Source organism: Pezoporus flaviventris, unplaced genomic scaffold, assembly GCF_033815535.1.
Source record: "Pezoporus flaviventris isolate CSIRO_AGI_PZ_B2104156 unplaced genomic scaffold, CSIRO_AGI_Pfla_v1 ptg000004l, whole genome shotgun sequence".
Classification (NCBI taxonomy): domain Eukaryota; kingdom Metazoa; phylum Chordata; class Aves; order Psittaciformes; family Psittacidae; genus Pezoporus; species Pezoporus flaviventris.
This window is the reverse complement of record NW_026892552.1, coordinates 1,348,362-1,371,518: the sequence shown is the minus strand read 5'-3', so window position 1 is coordinate 1,371,518 and position 23,157 is coordinate 1,348,362. Positions and strand designations below refer to the sequence as shown.

Sequence of the window (23,157 nt, the reverse complement as noted above, 5' to 3'; positions counted from 1 at the left end):
TTCTTTGGCTTCCCTAGATTGTCTCCAGCAAGAAAATAACAAGGACTCTCCTTTTGGGGAATGGCAAACCAGCTGGGAAAGGGATGATAACGGTACAGTTACTCCTTTACATTACCTACTGTATGCAAGGGCGGATAATAACCTGGGGGCAATGCAAGGCACTCACCTGGGGTCCAGGAGACTTGACTTTATCTCATGAACATTTTTCCCTCCTGTTTTTCTGCCCACTTTGGTCTCTTTGGAGCACTGTGTATTCTGGGCCGGGACCATGTTGCCTAGTGTCTGCCTGGTGCCCAGGGCTGTGAGTCTTCAACCTCTGCTTCAGTCGCTGAAACAAGAAAAACCTCAATCGGGAGAATTATAAAGTAAAAGCCTGCTGCTGCTCTTTGTTATCTGGTACAACATGACTGCTCAGCCCTTGCTGGCACTGTGGGAGGTGAGAGGGCTGATGCCTTTGCTGTTCATGTGTGGTGTTTTTTTTTTGTAGAAAGAGGATGGGAGCTGTGCCGTAGCAACAAGTCTCATAGCAACAGCCGCTGCTTCTGATGCAGACCCCTTTGGGCAGTGGCCTACCCACTCTAGATCTCTTTAGAAATAGGTTTTTTTAAAAGAAAAGACTAAATTTAGGTGCATTTCTCTCCCGCCACATTGTCCATCCTTTTTGATCTCTTTTGTGTTCTGGGTTTTGTGAGACAAGCAGCTGGGCAGCAAAGGTGTGGAGGAAAAGGCAAGCAAGGAGTTAAAATTCCACCAGGTTTAAAAGTACTGGAAGGATTTAAAAGCACTGGAAGGGTTTAAAAGCCCTAGGACCTGGCTGCTGCATGTGCATCTCCATTGCTGTTTGCTCTAGAGGCTAGGAAGATGCTGCCAGCTTTTCTCTCTTAATCACCACAGTTAGTCTTTAAAAGAAATAGTAAAAACCGTACAAGCACATGTGCCAGTCCCAGGATGTGCATTAGTGACACCCAGTTCAATGCTCAAGAAGGAAGAACTGGATGGGATTAAAAGCTTCCAGTCAAGTTCAAAGGTTATGTATGTTATAAAAAAGGAAGGTCATGAATGTGTCACTAAAAATCAAAAGGTCTGAGACATCTGCTTAATTTTGTACCATCGATATGACTTTCTGATCTGTGGGTTTTGGGTTTTTTTCCCTGGCTTGGGCTGGGTGATGACAACAGGGTTTGTGTGGTGGGCACCTTTACCTACTGCTTGGCACAGCACACTGCTGGAGCATGGGCTATGGACACTATTGGAGGAGCAGGCTCTAGCTTTAGACTGACACAGACAAGACATGGAGTTTGGAACAAAAGCCTGCCTTCCTCACCCCTACCCTCTTTAATCTTGTACAAGTATCTAGCTCCTTAGCTGAGATGCCACAGGGGTGAATGCAACAGAATAACCTTGGTTGGGTGGATATGGTTGTGTGAGGGTCCCTAGGTTTGAAGAGGTGGAGGAAAATCCCAAAGCAACTCGCTGTGTAAAATCAATCCTGAGACCTTGCTGCATGCCTTTGCTGGGCACAGAGGTGGGGATGTTGTTACTGTTCATGCTGGCTAAGAGAAGATGCCACCAGCAGCCTGCAGCAGCGTGGCACAAGGATGTCCCTGGCTGTCTGCACAGTCCAGCTTTTTTGTAGCCTGCAATGAGCCCTAAAATGCTGGACACTGGCTGAGTGTGCTTTTGTGGGGATCAGCAAAAGGCAAATTTCATCCACTTCCCTACAGCTCCTCTTCAGCCTGCTGGTTGTGGTGACTGTGCATGCCCAATGAGGACTAGGTGGGAGAGAAACTCAGCGCTGTGCCTTTGCAGTAGGGAACTTTTGACTTCCCATCTATACAGAGCAGAGGAGAAAATTGGGTTTTGCATGTGGTGAATGGGTCCTTTGTGGACAAAAGAGTTGTGTTTGCCATGGAAAGGCTGGCAGGTTGTTCAGGATGTTAAAGAGCTGCCCAGGCAGATTCAAAAGCTGCATCTCTGCAGACAACCTGGCTCTCCTAAGTGCCAGTAACCCCCTGACTTCTCATTCTGCAGAAAATTGTCCCCTTTATTTCTACAAGTTTTTCTACAAACCTTGCTGTGATTACTCCACATACCTCCAGTGAGGAAATACCTCCCTCCAGGACAATCTCCTTGGGAGCCAGCAAAGAGCTGAACTTGGGAGCACTGTGTGTGAGGGAATTGTCCACCCCGTTTTCCCACAAGGGAGGATGCTGCAGCCAAGGATGCTAGGGAACGGCTCAGCCCACAGCAGGGAGTGGAGGAGGAAGAGGTGGGGAGCAGATGCTTGGGCAGGACACAGCCTTGAGGAGGTAAAATACAAATGATTCAGAAAATGGCTGGTAACAGAAGTGAATAAATGTGAGGTGGTTTTTTTTTTGTTACAAACATTCATTTTCTTAAAATACCAAGATACTCATTAGACCATATTCCAGACAAAACTAGCCCACTGGTGGCTGGCAGCTGAAGCCCTTCTGGAGTGTATGTGAATAAAGTCTCTTAAACTGAAGTAATCTGGGCTGTACTCCTGACTGCTACAGTGCCTCAGGAGCAGTGGTGGAGTTTTCACACTTGGGGCTGCCTCTTCAAGTGATTGTGGGGATACGTGGCTCAAGATCTTGCTCCCACTGGCAGCTCCCCCAGGTGATGGGGCAGCTGCTTTTTGCTGTGTCCAGCCTGGAATATGGAGGATGAGATGGCACATCTTGCAGGCAAGGGGTTCTATGGCTCCTGCTTCCTCATGGCTCGGTCCTTGGAGGCTTCTCCAGGTCCTGATGAGCCCTGATGCAGAAAAGCCTTGTGAGACCAACTCAGGTATGACACACAAGGAAGGGGCTTCCTTTTAGAGCCAATAGTATGGGGGAAGGGGCTGTCTGGGGACTCCTGGCACCTCATTCTCCCTTCAGATTGTCCATTCAACAGGCTTAATTGTACCAGAAAATCAGTGCAATCTTGCCTTGTCTTTCAGATAGCTGCCCAAGAGCTCTCTGACAACAGGGTGATTACTCTGAGCATGGCTGGCAGAAAACTGGATAAAAAGGTGAGTGGGGTTCTGACTGGGTGATGCAGTGTTAAACTTCTGACCCTCATAGGCTAAAGAAATCTCTCTTTTGGACATAGGAGTGACATAAAATACTCCTGCTGGAGCAAGCATCAGGATAAGACTGGAGGGGTTCAAGCCCTGGCAGTGCCACTGAGTACACCTGTGCCTCAAATTTCTTATTGGCACATATTTATTTCTTCTTCATGCGCACTGAAATGGAAAGATAATGTGTGGCACACGATCTGCATACTTGTGTGTCCTAAAGGCAGCAGATACACTAATTTGGTGGCTGTCATTTGGAAATGTCTCCTGATGTGTTGATGCCCCTTGAACCTCAGAAGTGCTGACGGCTCCTAGCTCATTGCCTTCAGCCCCTCTGGAAATGGACTGAACATCATCTTGTGTCTTGAACAGTAGGGCCCACCTTTTCTGAGGAAGAAGTATTGACCTCATGGTGTCAAGTAGTGTCTGAGTTTTGCTTTGGATATGATATGCAGGAAATCAAGAACTTCACTGAACAAAGCCATCTGACCTTATTTACTAGGCAACTAGTGATATTCCTCTTAAACCAATGCTTTTGCTAAGTGATCGAAGGGAATATTATTTTTTCCTTCTTCCTAGTCAGAGCTTGTGTTACTGGCAGGATAGCTCTCAGTTTTTAAACTGGGATAAAGCAAGCATCCAGGCAGAAGGGTATTTGCTGGGGCAGAAGACATTGTTTGTTCAGTCCTGTTGTCCAAACCGGATGGATGCCTGGTTTACCCAAGTGTTCTTCCCACTTGCAGGCAATAGCTTTTTTCTTGCCCTCCTGCTTACCCTGCCTAGTGCAGAGAACCAAATGCCCCTGCTAGAAAATCCCCACATAACTTCATAAATGGTCTTGAAAATGTCTGGGATGTGCCTGAGGGTCAATCCCCATGCATGTCAATGAAGACATCTGTAACGCAACAGTTTTCTTCCAGCACTCCAAGAATAAGCCTCTGCTCCCTTGCAAAGCAAGGGATGGGATTTCACAGCAGGCTTGGCACCCTTCCTTCAATATTCAGGGTTCCTTTGCAGCTGTGGCCACTGTGAAGATCACGGCCAAGGACCTGGGTCCTCCCTGCATGCCTGAGGCACACCTCCACTTGTTGTATCAGCCACTTCCTTGGTGGCACCATATGCTCCATGGGCAGGAGTTGCCTTTCTAACCAGGTTTGCAACCAAGCTCCTCTACCAGGCGTAACCTATTGCATCTTCTGATATTCCTCAGCTAGAACACAATACCTGTGCATCTGCTGCTCCTCAGACCCACAGTCAAGGTACAGAAATTCAGCAACTACCTGGTTACACAGGGATAAGGACTGTGATATTCTTTCTTGGTCTCCATCCAGCTTATCAGTAGGTGTCAGCAGAAAGCTCCTTCCTTAGTGAATACCTGCTGATGGGGTTTCTGTGCGGACTGACATACCACACAGCACAGCACTGCTCAGAATCCTGCTTATATGCAAAGGATGTTCATGTCACTTCACAGAAATTAAAATAGTCTCTGAACAAGGAAATTGGATGATAACACAATTCTTTTTGGACATTATTGGCAGCTCCCACCATGAGCACTCAAAACCTAGGACCTTTCTCAGGCTGTGAGCAGGTCCTCCTCCCCATTACATGTCCATGGTTTCTCTACCTACAGCTCACCACCTTGCTTTACACGCCAAAGCTGCACAGCAAGAGCATGTCAGCAGCAGAACCAGCCTGAGGCTCTTGTTCCTTATCAGGAACCTGATCAGAGCCTGGCCAGCTCCTGGGAGAGTTGTTCCAAGGAAATATCTCTTGCAGAAGGGAGGCACTTTCACCTGGTATCAGCCCTGGTGAACTCAAGAGTTGTGTGTGCCACCACAGCCATGGGGACAGCCAGAGGGCAGCGATGCTTCAGCATGGTTCAGGAAGAGCAAACACTGTGAGCTGGGACTGCTGCTGGAAGCTGTGGTTTGAAGATGCACCTGGTGGAAGTGCCACCTCCACCCTCCTCATCCGTGGTGTGCAAGGACTGGTTTGGATGATTTAGATTCTTGGATCAGTTTGCAGACCAATCTGGTCTGCTAAGCTTCTGTGGTTGCTCAGCTTCCATCTCCCGCCAGGTTTGCAGGAGAGAGGTGTTCGTTGTTTTGATGTTTTAAAATAGCAGCATGTAATCCTATGGCTTGGAGGCATCTCCCAGCCCCTTTTGAATGGAACAATATCGACTGGGCTTGCAGACCACTCTGGTCCACATGAGATGGCAGCTGACATCCTTCAAAGTTCCCTGCTGCCATCTGAGCTGGTGCCTCCACTAACCCACGCTGGGCTGCCTGTTGAAACTGCACTGGATTGCAGGTTAAGCTAGCAAAAGCAGGGTCAGGTACCCATTGCTGGTTCTTTAATCCATCAGTGAAGCTTGAAAGTGCCAAGGCCAGTCACCGTGAGTGAGCAGGATCAGAACTGTGTCATAACCCTAACCCTGCAGAAAAAATGGCTTGGGTTTCTCTTCTGGAAACATGTGAAAAAAGGTAAGAGAAAATAGTCCCATGTTACCAGAGCACATCCCTGTGAGACGTTTTGGTCTGCTCTTCTGACAGAAGAATTCTGACTGAAGCAAGTTTTTGTTTCTCCAAGCCCAAACACTTGGCAGTGATTTACTTTTCTGGCTGGCTTTGGAAGCAGGATTTGGATACAAATGTTAATGGGTTTTCTGCTGGAGCCTCACTAGAGCCTGTGTCTGTCCCAGCTGCCGCCTCCCATGCTGGCTGTGGACAGCAGCTCCTGGGGCGTCCGTGCTTCCGCCTCCTCCATGAGCAGTCCCCTGCATCCCTGATGCATCACTTGGAAGCCCAAAAGCTACTGTTCAAACTCTTAAGAAGTTCCTCCAGCTTTCTGCAGGACTCAGGCACCCACATCCCTCTGGGAGGAAAAACCCAGCTGCAATGGCTTGAGTTCCCAGTAAATAATTTGGGATATTTTAGGCTGGTTTTTTTTTGGTTCTTCACCTCCTAGTCTTGCTGAATGGGAATGAAGTCCTGTGTCGGAATGCTGTAGTTTCCCTGTGTGGGTGCCACCAGCGCTGTCCTACTCCTCTGCAGATGACCTCATGTGCGGCAGGGATGTGTTTTTCTCATGGGACATGTATTTCTTGTAACCAGCAGCCCTTTAGTATCTTTGAATATCTGAGGAGACAGGCAGGAAAGGCGGTACACACTGACTCAGGGCTGTGTATCTCGGCGGGTGTTACATGATCTCTGTCAACACCAGGGCAGCTTGCTTCTGAAAGATTTGCTCTGCTTATACTTCACAGCTGTGTGGAGGAGGGTATGTTTTTTTTGTTTTCCCCCAAGGCACTCGTGCACTTCATAATTCTGTTTTTCTTTTGGATCTTTGGATGTTTTTCAAGCCCAAATGCAGCTGCCTCCCATCTGGGGCTGTTTTCCATGGCATCTCCATCCAGAGAGCTCACTGGTGCCAGGGCACCTGCTGGGGTGCTGACTCTCCTGCAGCATCAGTGCCAAAATGTGGCATGGAAGTCCATGGGATCACGTGGCCAGGGCACAGAGGAGTGGCTGCCCACAGGTGCAGCTGGTTTGCTGGCCACTCTCTTGAGGACATGAGTCTGTGGGGTTGGCACTGCTTAGGGACGGGAGGTGTCTTGGACTGGCTGCTTGCAGAGCACTGTGTGACCCATCCTGCCCTTCTTCCCCAGGACCTGTTTGGAAAGTCAGACCCTTTCTTGGAGTTCTATAAACCAGGTGACGATGGGAAATCTATGCTGGTCCACAGAACAGAGGTGAGTATAACTCTAACCCAAGCTGCAGAGACATAACCATTCCTTTCAACAGCTCCTCTTGCCCTTCATGGCACTATCTCCCCAATGACCCATAAAATGTGGTGGGATCCAAGGATTTCTAAAACTTACGGCTGCCTTCCTGGTACACAGTTGAGGCTGCTGGACTCCAGTGGATAAAGATTTACCAAGGCTAGCAAGGACCTGAGATCTGTTCTGTATTATTCCCTCCTGTATATACCAAGCAGAGATGGAGATGGTTTTCTAATCCATGTTAACCACTATGCTCAGCTTGGCCATGGGCTGAGCCCTGGACCACTCTCCCTCCACTTGCAGGACAGCAAGACGATCTGTGACCTGGGCAGATGGTGGCAAGAGGTGGTGGGAGGTGGCCTAGGGAGTAGCAGTGGGGAAAGGTTTAAATGAGCTTTTGCCGGATCCTCAGCTAGGAGGATGCTCAGGTGTCTCCAGGTGTCTCCAGCTTCAGAGCACAAGCACTTGGCTCATGTCTAGTGGAGCTGGAGCCCCTGCCAAGAAGGCTATACATATACCAGGGTGTTTGTTTACCAAGTCTTGCAGTAGGTTGCTTTTTACCACTGTTGTGCAGTGCATGAGGATTTCCCCCACCCACACCAGGACGTGTGTAACATCCCATGATCTGTGGTCCTGATATGGGCTGACCCTAGCCCTGCTCTTTTTTTTTTTTTGTTTTATGCTTTCCCACACACATTTCCATGTATATTTAATTCATATAAAATTTAATATTTCTCTTTGTATTTCTGTGGGAGCAGGCTGGGACCTTGTTTGGATGTTTCCTCCTGTTTTAGTGTGGGTAGCAGGGCTTTGACTCACCGAGATATGTTTCTCAGACACATGGGAATTCAGAGTGACCTTCAGCACTTCCTTGTGGAAGAGGCATGGGAATTGGTAATGTGGCTTTGCACCAGCCATCACTGTTAAGCAGATCAGGTTTATGGGGAGCACATGTGTATATACTGGTTTTCCCCCTGTGTTGCTGCCCAGTTTCTCTGCTCTCCTGTTTCACTGGAAAAGGGTCTAGCCAGGTTTTGTTTCAAGTAATGGGTGCTCTAACAGTCTCCTCCTTACCAGCCCCAAATGCATCCCATTGCCCTCAGAGGAATCCCACACCACGTGACCATCTATGTGTTTTGAGGCTGGATATGAAGTAATAAGGTTCCCCATTCTTACAGCTTTTGGTGTGGAAATATAACCAGCTCTTGGTCTGATGCTGGTATTCCCTGTGCCATGATGGAGGTACCTGGCAGGGAAGGATCAGGGTGCTCATTACAGGTGGTATTGAAGCATCAGTGTGGATGCCCAGCTGGCTGCCATGCAATGGAGGTGCCAGATCCTTCTCCAAGCACTGCAGGGTATGGCTGGCAGCACAGGCACTATCTTGGAGTGCATGGGCTCCCTCTGCTCTTCCCAGCCTCCTGCAGGACGAATTTACATATTCTTGACTAAACTGTGCTTGCAGCATCAGGGTTTCTTTCACCTGGTCTCATATCAAAGCCTGTCTGTAAAACAAGATGCCTGTTTCAGGTCCTGTGTTGCTGTTTGCCTGCAGCACAGCCATGAACCTCTTCCATCTGTGCTGTTGCTGCTGCAGCTGCAAAGGTCCACAGTCCTCCAATCCCTGTGTTTGCCTTGCACACAGAAGGGTTAATCTGCCACCCATATCCAGCTTTCTAACACTCACATGAATCTCTCTTTTAAAGCACCACACCTTCATGAAACAGGGTCTTCACCTGCCTGCAGGCATCTCTAAGGTACATGGCATATTCCTGGAGCCTGCCAGTGTTTGCTTTGTTTCCACCAAGGAAACCTAAGCAAACAATTGTATTTTCTCAGGAAATGTTAAAAAGCATCAATTAATATTTCTCCAGCTGAGGCAGCAGATGTTACTCAGATGAGGCAGGAGAGCTGGATGTGCCCAGGGCTGTTTGGCTTTCCTGGCTGGTTGCAGCATTCTGCTGCTCCATCTTCGTGGTGGTCAGACCCCAGATGGATGTAGGCTGCCCTGCAATGCTGGGAGAGAGTAAGCAATGAGTAAGGTGCAAGCAGTGGGAAGCAGAGGGTGTAAATAGTAGCTCCTGGCCTTGGACTGGTGGGGTAATTGGTTGTGCCCATGCTCTGGGCTTGGTTGTGGCCATGCTACCCAGTCTGATGCAGCTGTTTTCTCATGCAGGTTTGTTTAATTGCCTCAGAGACATAATGTAAATGAATCTGTTGGAACTCACAAGTGCTACAGCCTGAGAAGGAGGGGAGATGCTGTGTCTAAGTTAGGAAGGCAAAAGAGGGCTGAAATGGAGCTTCTGCAGCTTGCTTGGCCTGCCCCACTGAGAACCTGGTCCAGGGTTGGAGACTTGTCCCTGCTTCATGCCAGTCCCTCCCAGCAGATGTGTCTGTTGTAACAGCATCCCTTTGTTCCCATCCTGCAGGTGGTCAAGTACACGCTGGACCCCACCTGGAAGCCCTTCACTGTGCCTTTGGTGTCACTGTGCGATGGAGATGTGGAGAAGCTGATAAAGGTAAAGGGGGCCCCTCTGGCTTTAATGGTGGTGGTCAGCCTCTGGGATTGATCATTAAACATCTAAAACCCCATGGCTGGTTTATTAAAAAACAAACAAACCAACCAAAGCAGAACAACCCCCAAACCTCCAAAAAACCCTACCCTTGTTTGAGGTCTTCAACAGGAAAGGTTGGGAACTTCAGCAGACCTCCTTGCAAGGGGTAGTGTCTGTGTCTGAGGCTGGTTTGTGCTCCCTTCACCCTAGGTGGTGTGTTACGACTATGACAGTGATGGAGGACATGACTTCATTGGGGAGTTTCAGATCTCAGTGGCCGGGATGTGCAAAGCCCAAGATGCCTTTCCAGTAAGTGCTGACACACTTTCAGGGAAGAACAAGGAATGAGCTCCTTGGAGCTGACGGTGGATTTCGGTACTAGCTCTGAGACCCTCAACCTGTTCTGAGAGGCCAAGTCCAGCCACCTTTCTCCTTCCACCCACATCATAAGTGACCAAGGCCACAGCTGTAGCTAAAGCATCTGGGCTAGAGAGAGAGCTAAGGCTGTCCTGGGCTCTGCTGAGATGTCTGAAGCAGTACCCGTGATTTGGGGGTACCCTGTGGCTTGGGGGCCTGAAGGTGACGTGATATGCTGCACTGGTTTTGTGGCCAAAGGTGTCCCCATCTTCCTCTTGAAGTTTTGGACAAAAGCCTTGGCAGAATTTGAAGGCATGTTGTGAAGACTCGTGGATAAGCAGGTCTGCTGTCATTGCTAGGAGTACTGCCTGCCCTAATTATTCATGTGTTTGACCCACCCCATCCCCAGCAGGTTCTGTGCCTGCAATTCCATCATTAAATACCTGTAACTCACTCTGATTCTTTTCTGTCTCATCAGCACTTTGAGAGGCATGGAGGGAGGGTGCCCTTGGGATGTGGCTGCTGGTGGAATCTGCAGTCCATAGCACAGACCAGCACCACTTTCACACGGGTGTCTGCCTCATGTGTTACAGCTTGAGATGGAGTGCATTAACCCCAAAAAGCAAAAGAAGAAAAAGAATTACAAGAACTCGGGGATCATAATTGTCAATTCCTGCAAAGTGAGTATGATGCTGTGATGTTTCTTTCAGCCCCTGTCTGGGCTTGGCTCTTCCTGAGCTCCCCCATTCCTTCTGCCTCCAGCACCCTTGCATTTACAAGTGCAGGTCCAGCAGAGCATGAATCAAAGTGTGATTTCCTTTCTGCCTGGGTATCTTGTCACTTGGAGCACCCAATGTATTAACTTCCTGGTGCCACCCTATGCTCAGGTAGGCACAGACCCAGGAGGAGGTGTTCAATATGGGCAACACCTGCATGAAGCCCAAACTTTAGGTGCTTACCAACTCCTCTGTGTCAGGTCAGGTGAGAGGGGTCTTTGTTCTGAGCTAAGATCTTGAAGTCCTCCCTTTGTATGACACCAATACAGCTTTTCCCACACCCGATCTGCAGGTGGCATGAGACTGTTTTGGCCGTGGGGAGAGGACTTTCCATTCATTTCACCATGACAGACACTTCCAGCTCTCAGTGACCTCTGTCTGGGCCTCCCAGCCCAGCTCTCACCCAACATACAGCCCTGCTTGGCCTCATATGGCTTGTGAACTGCCAAAACAGTGCCATGGGAGTCCCAGGTGTTTTTTCCCATTGCTCTGACAAGTGGCTGAATGTCCCCAAAGGCCCAGCCTCACAGTGACACAGGCTTGGGCACTTTCTGTGGGTTTTCTGGTATTTTTTTGTTCTGCAATGGTGAAGATGCTGAGACACTCCTTGTTTTGGTTTGGTTTTCTTTCAGATAACCAGAGATTTCTCCTTTCTGGACTACATCCTGGGAGGCTGCCAGCTGATGTTTACTGTAAGCACTTTTGCTCCTCTCTGCCCAGTAATAGTAACACGTATCTAACAGTCAAAACCAGGGAGGGAGGTTCTGTATGAGATTTGGTGCCAGCTTGGGTGGCTTTTCATGGCAACAAGGAGCTGCCTTGTTTTGCTGTTAAACTGCATGGGTTTGGGGTGTTTGAGGGTCATTACTGTAATGCTCAGGTGTATCCAGTAGCCTGGAGGGAGCTGGCTAGACTTTGGCTGAAGGTCAGACTTACACAAAGACCCCCTGCCCCTTCTCAGAATGTTACTGGCTTTTCTCCCCATTGCAGGGGTTTTTGTAGAAGCTCTCCTTATTTTGAAGCCAGCTGAGAGGCTTTGGGCTGTTAATGAGATGGTTTTCTGCATTTTTACTGCCATTTCCACCTTCTTTCAAGCTGGACCATAGCTTGTCAGGAGTAACTAACTGAGGACATTACAACCCTGAGCGAAACCACCACAACACAGAAGCGGGGTTTTCAATTTCTCCAAACTTTTCCGGTGCAGTATGCAGAGAGCTGTGAGCACCCAGAGGATTTCAGTTTGTATTTTGTTGTTTCATCTAAAAACATGGTGGAGTGGGAGAGTAGGAGGAGAAGGAAGAGTTGTCATAGGAACAGGAGAGATTGGGAGAGCTTTTGTGCACTGTTCTGCCTCTGTGTGCTCAGGTTGTGGTGCTGGAGAGTGAAGAGAAAATCATGAACTTTATTGTTAGCATAGAGCTCTTGTGTGAATTAGGCTTGAATAATGAAATCTCCCCACACCCCATCTAAAGATCTGCCGGTTACTGGAGGGCTTCTCCCCTGCCCAAGGCATCTTTGGTCCAAAACCCCAGGTGGATTTGTGATGGGTGCAACACTTCAGAAACACTGGAGCTGGGAGGAGGCAGCTGCTGCACATGCTCCTGCTGCACATGCCCCCTGGAAAGGCAGCTGGTGTCCTCCTATGAAGGAAAGCGTTGGGGAGAGAAGGGCTAAAGCCACAGAGGAGAGGAGCATTGTGTCCAGCCGCTTGCTTGCAGACAGCTGCATCCCTCTGGAACCTGTAGCCCCAGTGCTGCTCTTTATGCCATTGCTTGTCTGACTCCTCTGGGCCCCCTTATCATGCTTCCCTTTCCCTCTTGCTCTCCAGCCATGCTTGTGGTGGCTCAGCAGGAGCTTGGCTCACAGGCATGGGTGTTACAACATTTTTGGCAAAATTGTAAGGTTGTTTGATGAAGAAGTTGGGTTTTCATAGAATCATAGTTTGGGTTGGGAGAGAACTTTGAAGGTCATCAGTCCAACTTGCCCTGCCACAGACAGAGACACCTTCCACTAGACCAGGTTGCTCCAAGCCCCTTCCAACCTGACCTTGAGCACCACCAGAGATGAGGCAGCCGCAGCTCCTCTGGGCAACCTGTGCCAGCACCTCACTACACTCACTGAGCAAGTTTTCTCTTATCTCCAATCTAAACTTACCCTCTTCCAGTTTAAGACCATGTCCCCTTGTCCTGTCAAGCCTGTTTTATAAGCCAGCCTGGCACAGAGTGGTGGCATGTCCTGGGCTGTGACTGTATTCTTGCCCCAGCCAGGCCAAAGTCCTTTCTCATCAAGATCACAGTTCATCCTCTCCCATTACAGATACAGAGCAAAATCCCGTGTGAATCCCCTGAGCTCAATTTAGCCCCAGAGTTATTCTGGGTTTTGCATATTTGCTGAGCAAACAAGGTGAGAGCAGTTGCACCGCTCGCTTGCCTATTCCTGGCTCTTCCTTCCCAGTCATTTCAAATCAGGTGGTTCAGCATCTCCTCTGTTGACCAGATATAACTGAATCTGGGATGGGTATTTCTACACATGTCTTTAAATAGCAAGCCTAATTGAGGAGGGAGAAGAAGGAGTGCCTTGCCAACAAAGTCCCCTGAGAGCTCAGTATACACTGGTCCTCAGGAAAGCCCAGTGAATTCCCCAGGGAAAGATGTGCTCAGGGTTGAGACTCGCTCATCAAAGACCTTGAGATCCAGATGCCCAGGTGGCCCTGACTTCTTTAGTGTCCATGGAGCTACTCAGTTCCCGAACTTAACACATGGGAGATGGGCAACGAGGATCCTGAGCTGGAGATGGTATGGCCTGCTGCAGCAGCAGGGGCTGTTTCAGGACATGATTTGTGATGCTGGCTGGTGGAAAATGTAGGTGTAATAGTGAATGGCTTTGCCTAACTTAGTATTGAATCAGCTTTTTTTAGGGAAGGTGAAGAGCTGTTAAACTTTTTCAAGTTTGAGGTTTGGATCTTGATGGGGCTGTGTGTTGACCTCAAAGTCAATGAAGGCTTGGTTGCCAAGTCTGTGGTGATGTCTGCTAATGGAGGACGGGTCTGTGCTTCTTTCTTGTCCCCCAGGTTGGGATTGACTTCACAGCCTCCAATGGGAACGCTCGAGACCCCTCCTCTTTGCACTACATCAACCCCATGGGGACAAACGAATATTTGTCAGCTATCTGGGCTGTTGGCCAGATCATCCAGGACTATGACTCGTAAGCACCATGCCCCTCTGCCTCCTCCCCGTTTTGTGGATGTTTTCCTGACTTCCTGGGGGGCTGATGGGATGCAGCTATCTCGATGTCCCAGCTGCAAGGCTAGGATTAAATAGTACCTTGACTTTGAAAAGCTCCTTGGAGAAACTTTCCATATACATTGGGGTGCAGGAGGAGGACAGGATAAGAACAAGGCTTCTCCTCTCCCCCCATCACTGCTGTTGAGAGAAAGGGTGCCTTAGAGAAGGTGGGGCATCCACTTGGTGCTTTCTTGGTGCAAAGGCAGGTGCCCTCAGCTTGCTGGTATTTGCCTTGCTCCCCAGTCACCCTGAGGGTACAACACAGAAAAACATCTTCTTAGACATCAACAAAGAAGACAGAACAGGAATCTTGCTCTTGCCATAGTGGCGTTTGTGGACAAAATGGATAGTTAATTTTTGTTTTAAATCTCTAGGGTTACATGTCTACAAGAGATACAGGTGTTTGGGCAAGAGGATGCTCCTGATCCCTGTGGGTAATGAAGCAAAGCTGAGATCTTAGTTTTCTCTAAGGATCAAAAGCCAAAGGCAATCATATATTCTGTCTCTGTTCAGCTCCTGATTTTTTAAAGTCACTGTGTTCTGGGGGAAGGGAAAGCTGGCTCCTTTTCTAGCTGTCACTCACTGTAGCTGCATGTTGGGGAGCTGGTAGCATGGGGAGGCCATGGCAAGAGCTGTGCCAGCCTGCTTCCTGTGTGTGAATACACCCACTGTTTTGCTTCTTCTCTTTCAGAGACAAGATGTTTCCTGCTCTGGGATTCGGCGCCCAGCTCCCGCCAGACTGGAAGGTGAAGTGTGGCTAACTGGATGTCTGAGAGCGGTTTGTCCTGATATTGCCTGGGCAGAGCGGAGCTGGCTCGATCAGGGAAAAGCTGCCGGGCAGAGCAGGAATGGGCAGATGCGGAATTTCAACTGGTGGAGAGTGAGATGTGACAGTGTGGGTGGCCCTTGAGGTGGGGATGGGGTACGGGCAGCCTGTTCCTCTCTTCTAAGCTGGTATGAAAGCAGCAGCTCCCTGGCATTAATGGGCAGAGTCAGGCATTGATTCATTTTCCTGGCAAGAGGCAGGAACAAGACCAGGCAGGGGAATAGGCCACTGGATGAATGTGCCCAATGGTGGCAAAGCCTGGAAGGGGGGTAGGAGCTAGTTAGCCTTGACATGATGCAGCCCCCAGAGCCAGCAAGAACTGGAGCAGAGGGATTTTCCCCAAAACCACCATGACCTTTTTTTTGGGATTAGGCACCAAAGGAGTTAAAGACATCTTTGTCCTGCAAGGGCCTGAGTTGGAGCATCCTGCTCCTCAGGTGGGCAGGTACTGCTTTGCCTGATGGGGAGCATGTTCTCATGGCTGAGAACGTGTGCTGGGACACCCCTGTCATTCATTACTGGCTGGGTCTTTTGTCTGCTCTTTGCTCATGCCCTTAATGTGCATTTTCTTTCTGCTTGTTGTTTTTGAGAAGTTCCCAGCTTCATTCTGGGGTTCAGTCTCAGTGAGCCTGCTGTGTTCTTTGGGAGGGGAGCTCTGCTCTGGGCTGAGAACAGTGGTCACGTTAAGTCACCGAGCTGGGGATATCCTGCCTGCTCTGGCTTTGGACTTTTCTCTGCTTTCACAGCAGCCAAAATTCATGTGACTCAAGTGGGAGCTCTTGCTGTTTGCCAGCCACAGGAGGAGACCCCTCCATGTGCACTTTGGAGCTGATTCATCCTCCTTGGCCGGCAAATGTCTCTGGTCTGTCATTTCACAGCTTTCAATGGGAAAATCTTGGTAAGCATCTTCCAAGGACTTACAGCCATCAGGGATGTATTAGCTGAGGAGAGAAATAGCAATGGAAAGCATAGTGGGGATGGAAGGGGTACAGTGGCTTGGGCTGCTGAGGGAATGGGTGAATAATCACAGTGAGCATCCTGCTGTGCTGCCTCTGTGTGTGGGTCAGTGCCCATGGAAAAGGCATTGCTGGGTTGGAAGTACCCCTTACTGCAAGGCTGGAGGTGGTACTGGGCTGAGGATGCTGGCTAGGGCCTGTGGGGCAGAGGGATGCTTCTCCTCTTCTCCCGCTGTGTCTGCCTCTTGCAGCCTGCCACAGAAATGTTTTGGGCTGCTCCCATAGGCCTGGGGATACTCTGTAAGCACTACCAGGAAAAACACCTCCTTTTCCCCCAGAATGATGTCTAAGCCCGTGTAAGCTCCAGCAGAGAGCAGCTCTCCCTCCCCACGTGCTTGGCCTGTGCCTAAAGGTCACCCACCCAAATGCCCAGAGTGACCCATCTGTTGCATCAGGTTAGCAGTGGAGGCATCTCTAGTGCATCATCCTGCACCACTCCAGCCTGGAGCTTCAGCCCTGCCCAGCTCACCTAGCATCACTGCCCAATTCTCTTGTTTGGTTTTTTGATCACAAAGCTCATTGAGTAGTTTCAAAGCCAAAGCAGTCACTGAAATCCGTGCCCTGTGTTACAGCGGGCAGGCAGTGTTACAGTGGGCAGATGGCGGGGAGCAGCGTGGCCGATGCTGCTCCCCAGGGGCATGACAGGGGGTGGCTGTTGTACCCACAAACCTGAGTGAAACAGAAAAGATGGTTAAGAGCAGTATAAATCACATGTTGCCATGGCTCCCCCAATGCTTCCCAGGCACTCATCGCAGCAAGATGTTTTGCGCACAAAGTCTCATTGGAAATGTCAAAGAACATCTTGCCGTGTGTCAGCTCTATAGAGAGCCTCAAGCAGTTTCCCAGCAAAGGAACAGGAGAGGGAAGCAGATGAGTTTTGGTTTCTGGGGGATGAGCAAAGGCAAGGCAGCAGTGGAGAGGGTGATGGTTAACATTGGAGCCCCACCGGTCACCCCAGGTTTGTGAGATGGGGTTGACCAAAGTGAGCTGGTGTCTTTGCCAATGTGCCATCCTCAAGGCTTTGCCTCCATTTGCTTTTTATATATATATAAGGAAACTGAGTCACAGGAGGGGTGGGATCACTACGGGAAGTGGCAGACAACCCTCTGCAGTGTCAGTTCTCTGGCATAGGCTCTGGTTGTGTGTCTGCAAGACACATCACTAATTCCTGATGGTAAAGGATGGAGCTACGGCTGTCTCCATCCTTCAGAGGAAGAAAGCACAGGGTGGCTGCAGGTGAACGTCTTACCCTTTGGGGTGGTTTGAAAGAGTTTCTCCCTGTGAGTTACTGGTGAATGTGATACCTGCAGGTGCTCCAAATCCATTTGCCTGCACAGAAACTGTTTTTCAAAGTATGAGCTGGATAGGGAACAAGATCACTTTTTTACTTTTTTTTTCATTTTCTTCATTATTTTGAAGCCCTCCTGTTGAGTTTTCCAATAGATATATATATATAATCTGTAAAAACTCCATAGGAGGTTTTGAAACACTTCTGCAGGGGGTCTGCTGTGTAGACAGTGAGGAGGGAGCGCAGCTCCAAACCATTTTGTTGCAGCTTAAAAGAAAGAGAAACCCCTCTTTTGCAGTGCAAAACATGAAAATATTTTTGCGTGCCTCATCTATAAATACTCCTATGGCAGAATTTTGAATACAAAATTGAGCCCTTTACAACTGAAAACCAAGAGATTGTAATTTGGATATTTTGCCAAAATTGAGGCTGCTACGAGAAAGGGTGTATGCAAAACACAGTCACATATTTCAGACTCCATCTTTTCTCTAACCCAGGGTTACTGGTGGCTGGGAGTGTTACTGGTTGTGCTTAACAGGCATGGGGAGACCCAAGCAGGCTGTTGACGTCCGCCGGGCCGACAGCTAAGCAGCATGGGAGGAGGAATTCTGGTTGACCTACTTTTGTTTTGATGCTGTTTCCCACCCTACAGCCTCTTGCAAAAATAATTTCTGCTTCTGTCGACACAATGCCCGGTATAATTGGAAAGTCTGAATCAGATGAATGCTGCTATTGAAGTCTCAGGAGGACTTCTGCTTCCATGGCGCCTTAAAGGACAGTCGTTTTGCCAGTGTTATGAATACGCATGTCCCCAGCTGCTCCCCTGGCTGAGAAGCTCAGCAAACCTCCACCCTTCTGAGAGGGAGAAATATCCTTGTTTTGTAACTTTGGCACAGACAGTGTGGGAGCTTTTTGTTTCAGAGCCCTCGAGCTGGTGGCCTGAAAGCCTAGATTGTCCCCTTCAACCTTCAGACGTTCTGGGAGAGGCAGTTGCGCATCCTTGGTTCTCCTTAGAGTCTGTTTGCTTCTTACGGTGCCTAAACTGAAGGTAGCAGAGTGAGGAATGCCCAACCCCCCCCAGGTCTGATGGTTGTTCCCCAAGCAAGCTGTTGACCCAAGCCAACACTGGCGAGATTCATACGGAAGGGCAGGAGCCTTGACCCTCTCTTGCACCCAGGCCATTGAGCTGCCCTGCCTTTGCTGGCAGAGAGGGGTTCAAATCAACTGTTGACCAGCGTTTTGTGGTTTCTGTCTGCAGGTTCTTCCCATGGAAGCAGCTGAGGGAGGTGTTGTGATTACAGCCAGCACTGCTGTTTGGTTTTGCTGGATGGGTTAGTGCAATGCGCTGCAGATCAGGGTGTGCAAGGCTACTTGCTGGTGCCGGTGTCCCACAGGGCATCCTCATGAGAGCATCTCCTTCAGCCTGAAAGAAGGTGGTAGAAGGATCTTGAACCTACCTTGGAGGCCAATGAAAACCAGCCCAGATTGTGCTGGCACTTGCCGTCCATCACACCCAAGCATTTACGTCACCTCTGCTGTGCTGCCTTTCACACTCATGCAGACCCAGATGATGAAGATAATCATCTGCTGGCCTTGCCATGATGATTATGCCATGGATTTGCCATGATGATTTGCCATGATAGCTGGCATGCCAGATCAGGTCTTCAACCCATTTTGCTCTGTGCCTGCATCCCTTCTGCTGCATCAGACCACTTGCAGAGAACTGGGGAACTGGGATGCTGCCAGAACTGGGCCTCCCTGTGATGTTAATTGAGTTTTATCCCTTTATAACCTGCAATAAGATGAAGTAATTCCTCCTAGTGATTGGTGAGAAGGCCCAGCTGGCTGAGAACATCCCTTCTGCATGTTTTCCCTCTAGGCAGCCAGTAGGAAGCCACATGGGCAAACCTGCTTTGATAGCTGTAGAAGAATGCATGATGTAATAATTTCAGGTGGCTCCTGATGGGGGGATTAAGGAACCAGTTCATCCTCAAACACTGATCAACCCTGACCACATTCATATTTGCTGCTACTTCCTGCTTGGGTGGCAAAGGGCTCTAAGTGTTACTGACCCAGAAAGATGGACTGTAACATCTGTGACCATGGGGTCCTGCCCCAAGGAAGCACCAGGCCCAAACCAGCTTTGCAGCACCACCTAAACTGATAGTGAGCAACCTGCTCTTCACTCCATGTTAATTTAGGCCTTTTCTTCTCCACAGGTATCCCATGAATTTGCCATTAACTTCAATCCCACAAACCCATTCTGTTCAGGTAAGCATCTTTAAAAATCCTTAGATACCTTCAGTGTCTTCTGTCTTTCCTTCTGCATTTGCATTTCTTAGTAACACCTTGGCCATTTTTCAAGGTGCATTCAGACAGGAATTGACAGTGAAGCAGAGCACATACTAAGGGTGTGCTCAGAGGAAAGCAGAGAAAATTTGGAGGTGTGTAGGAATGCTCAGCGTAAAACGCAACTGGGTTCAGGCAGCATAAAATCCTCCTTCATTATGATGTCTGTTGTGTTCTACCAGCCGTCTTCTCCTCCAGCAAGCCTGCAAGAAACTAGGCATTTTTAGCAGATGGGGAATTCAGACCTAATGCTTCATTTAGCAACTGGGGGCTAGTCTCAGTCATGGCTGAAGAACTGCTCAGATCCTAAGTGGTTAGGGGCCATCATGGACTCCTAAAGTCATCTGGTTTGACCTACCCCAACAAAATGGGAGCTCAGGCAGCCCCCAAACCTTGCTGGCTCGCCAGTTCATGGAAGCTGGCTGTGAACATCTGCTCTTCTGCTGCCTTGGCTTTGTTCAGCTCCTCTCCAGTAGCTGTAAAGAATTCACTGGATGTGATTTGTTGCAGGAATTATGGGATGCAGAAGACACGTGCAACTCTTAGCTGTGTCAGGTCCTTCCCAAAGGACTGGCTGTCAGCTGGTTAATTGTGGAATTGGTCATTTCTGAACTACACACTATGCATCCTTCCAGGAGAGCAGCCATTTACCTTGTTCTGGTGTGGCAGAAACAAAAGGGTCTCTGCCCTCTGCTCCCAACACAGTCTGGGAGCTCAGAGGGTGCTTGCGGGATTGTTTTGCCTCTCTCCACAACCTCTGCCCCACATCTGTCTGGGTTTTGGCTCTGCTCAGAGACCAGGAGTTGCTTTTCTGTTTGCTCTTCCTCTTTGTCTGATGCTGATTTCTGTGGAACCCCAAGGAAAGCTTTCTTTGACTGTAGGCACCATGAAAACACTCTTACCTCAGAAGGTCTGAGGACCTACTACAAAGTAACTAAGAAGCAAAGCCCTGATATTAGGAAATTCGAGTTGAAGTGGATAAAACCTGTGGATCTGGGTGGGTGGGAGGGGAATAGGTCTGACTTCAGCTCCCATGACAGTATTAGCTCATGAAGCCTAATTGGACTTGTGGTGGGCCTGAACTGTGCTGAGCTGTAATGCTTGGTTTTTCTGCTTTCCCTGAAGGTGTGGAGGGCATTGTTCAAGCATACTCGGCCTGTCTGCCCCACATCCGCTTCTATGGACCCACCAACTTCTCCCCTATCGTCAACCACGTGGCTCGCTTTGCGTCTCAGGCCACCCAACAAGAAGCTGCATCTGTAAGTCTGTCAGATCCCATAAGGCAATGGCAATCCCCATGGCTTTGGGCAGGGCAATGCAAAGCCTTTCATATCTTTCAGGAATGGTGAAAAAGTGATTGGTTTTTCCCTAATTCTGACAGGGAAGGGCTGCAAGCCCCCCCTGGAATGGCTGAGTGATGGGTATTGAACAGGTCAGTATGGAGTGGAGTCAGGGACATGAGACTGTCCTGGGAAGGGCACCTCAGAGGAGCTTGAGGACTGTGATGGTTCAAAGAGGGAAAGGCTGTATTTGTGGCAGACTATTCACCACTGCACCAGTGTGAGCTCAGGCTCAGGAGTCCCTGCCATGTGCTGGGCAGTACATGGCAGGAAACAGGAAGGACAGCTTTGTTCTTTCCTAATTTTTTTCTTAAAACATCTTCTGAGCTCCAAGGGGCTTTGTTCTAAAGAGACATCCTCTGTACTTATGGATGGACTAATAGTCCTCAGGAGTATGGTTCTTCCTTTCAAAACAGCTCCTGCATGCTGCAGGACTGTCCTGGTGCAGGATGGACCAGACAGTCGGGGCTGGGGGGGGAGCCTGGCACAAGAATGGTGATGCTGCTGCCCTGGCACATATGGAAAACATGAGCCACAGGGAAGAGGCTGAGCATGACTTCAAACCTTTGGCTTATTTTCCTTGGACAACAAATAGCTGGAGGAAGATCTCTCTGGGGGTGCACGTCCAGCCCTGCAAACAACGGGAGTGAGCAAGCCTGAGCCATGGTGTAAACCATGATGCTTCTGACGTGGCTGATGGCCAAATTCAAACCAGAAAACCTTTCTGCTACTCCCCTTTGAAGAGTTTTTTATATTTAAGGGGGAATTGCTGAAAAACACAGGGAGGCTCAATTTGATCCTTGCTTTTTTACGCCACTTGGACAAGTGGTAGTGGGCTCAGGGCCAGGCTTGAGGTTTTTCCAGGCTCTCCAGCCTCACAGCAGTCCTGGAACTCCCTGTTAATAAGTCCATCTGAGCATTCACATCCGTATATCAAAAATCTTCTAATCAGCCCTGGGGCCCTGTGCAGCCATGCTCAGTCATGCTGGGTCACATGGGAGCCAGAACCACCCTTGTATTGGAGGAGCAAGCTGGTGGTGAAGGGGTGCTGGGATGCCCTTGTGTGCTGGGAGCTGCAGCCGGTGGTCCAGCCTTGCTGGAGGTGGCTGGGGTGTCCTCTTAGGGGTACAAAGATGCAGCAAGGGCTGGAGCAGCTCTGCTCTGGAGACAGGCTGAGAGAGCTGGGCTGGTTCAGCCTGGAGAAGAGAAGGCTCCTTAAAGGGAGACCTTAGAGCAGCTCCAGTGCCTAAAGGGGATACAAAAGAGGGGCTTTGGACAAGGGCCTGTAGGGACAGGATGAGGGAGAATGGCTTTAACCTGACAGAGGGGATACTGAGATGAGATCTTAGGCAGAAGTTCTTCCCTGTGAGGATGCTGAGGCGCTGGCACAGGTTGCCCAGAGAAGCTGTGGCTGCCCCATCTCTGGCAGTGTTCAAGACCAGGGTGACGGGGCTTGGAGCAACCTAGTCTAGTGGAAGCTGTCCCTGCCCATGGCAGGTGGTTGGAACTGGATGAGCTTTAACGTCCCTGTCAGCCCAAAACATTCTGTGAGTCTATGATTCTATGAAGACAGTAAGATGAAGCTTACTTGGGTCTCTGTGGCAGCAGGCTGCCTATGAAGGACACCAAGTCTGGTCCCTGGGTTTAGATGGCCAAAAGCAGCTCAGCTTGAGCATCAGCATGTGTGTGGCAGGAGCTGCCTCAGGGTAGAAGCTTCTCTGATTCCTGCCTGGAACAGAGCTGGATCACACCTGAAACCTCCTCTTGGATATTTTCCAAGAGGATATTTTCTAGCCTTGTCTTGAACACTGTTACTCTTCCCAGCTGTGGGCACAAGGAAATACTGAATTAGGTTTAATTCAGCAAAAATCCATGTCGCTTTTGGGTTTTTTTGTTGCCTGTCTTGGCATCAGTGGGGGAGGGAGAAGCCCACGGGCTCCGTGCTGAGCAAAGGCACTAATCGTATGCAAATTGCACCCCTCCGCTGGCACTAATAGTTTAATCAAGGGAGATTTTAAATAACAGGCACTGGTAGTGCCAGCAGAGGCAAGCCTCTGGTGACTCCTTAGGGTTTTATGGAAGCACAAAGTGTTACTGATGCGTAACTCCCCTGGGGTCGTCTTCTCTTCGGTCCCATCTTCAACACGTGCAGCAAAGACCCCCTGATGCTGCTGGCTACGGTGGCTGCCGAGACCTGCTTTCCTCTTCTTTCCACTCTTGTTTGTTCCCAGCACTTCAAATAGAACCAAAGAACCTTGTTTTACCATGGCAACACACATCACAAACACGGGAGCTGTCTGCTCTTAAGGGATGGCAGTACTAAAACATGTCAGTGTTGGGGGGGAGAGGCAGAGGGATTACACACAATTTCACTCTCAGGGAAGGATTAATAAACTCCCAGGAATTAAAACACCTTTCCAGCAGGGTCACTGCATTCAAACCTCCTCTTTTCTTACTGCATGCTGTTTAATGCTGCTTAATCCCTTCAAGTCCTGCTCAC

The 23,157-nt window shown here is 49.3% G+C and overlaps 1 protein-coding gene across 3 annotated transcripts in view; it reads left to right on the top strand.

Annotated features, from left to right (window-relative positions):
* Positions 1–23,157, top strand: part of CPNE2 (copine 2) — a 52,320-nt gene that overhangs the window by 25,118 nt on the left and 4,045 nt on the right. For all 3 annotated transcript variants that reach the window (XM_061445402.1, XM_061445403.1, XM_061445404.1), the window contains exons 4-14: positions 18–92; positions 2,966–3,037; positions 6,753–6,836; positions 9,296–9,385; positions 9,632–9,730; positions 10,372–10,458; positions 11,187–11,246; positions 13,625–13,758; positions 14,530–14,584; positions 19,188–19,239; positions 20,443–20,576. In XM_061445402.1, coding sequence (XP_061301386.1) covers positions 18–92; positions 2,966–3,037; positions 6,753–6,836; positions 9,296–9,385; positions 9,632–9,730; positions 10,372–10,458; positions 11,187–11,246; positions 13,625–13,758; positions 14,530–14,584; positions 19,188–19,239; positions 20,443–20,576 — 942 coding nt within the window. The remainder of the gene's footprint in view (positions 1–17; positions 93–2,965; positions 3,038–6,752; positions 6,837–9,295; positions 9,386–9,631; positions 9,731–10,371; positions 10,459–11,186; positions 11,247–13,624; positions 13,759–14,529; positions 14,585–19,187; positions 19,240–20,442; positions 20,577–23,157) is intronic.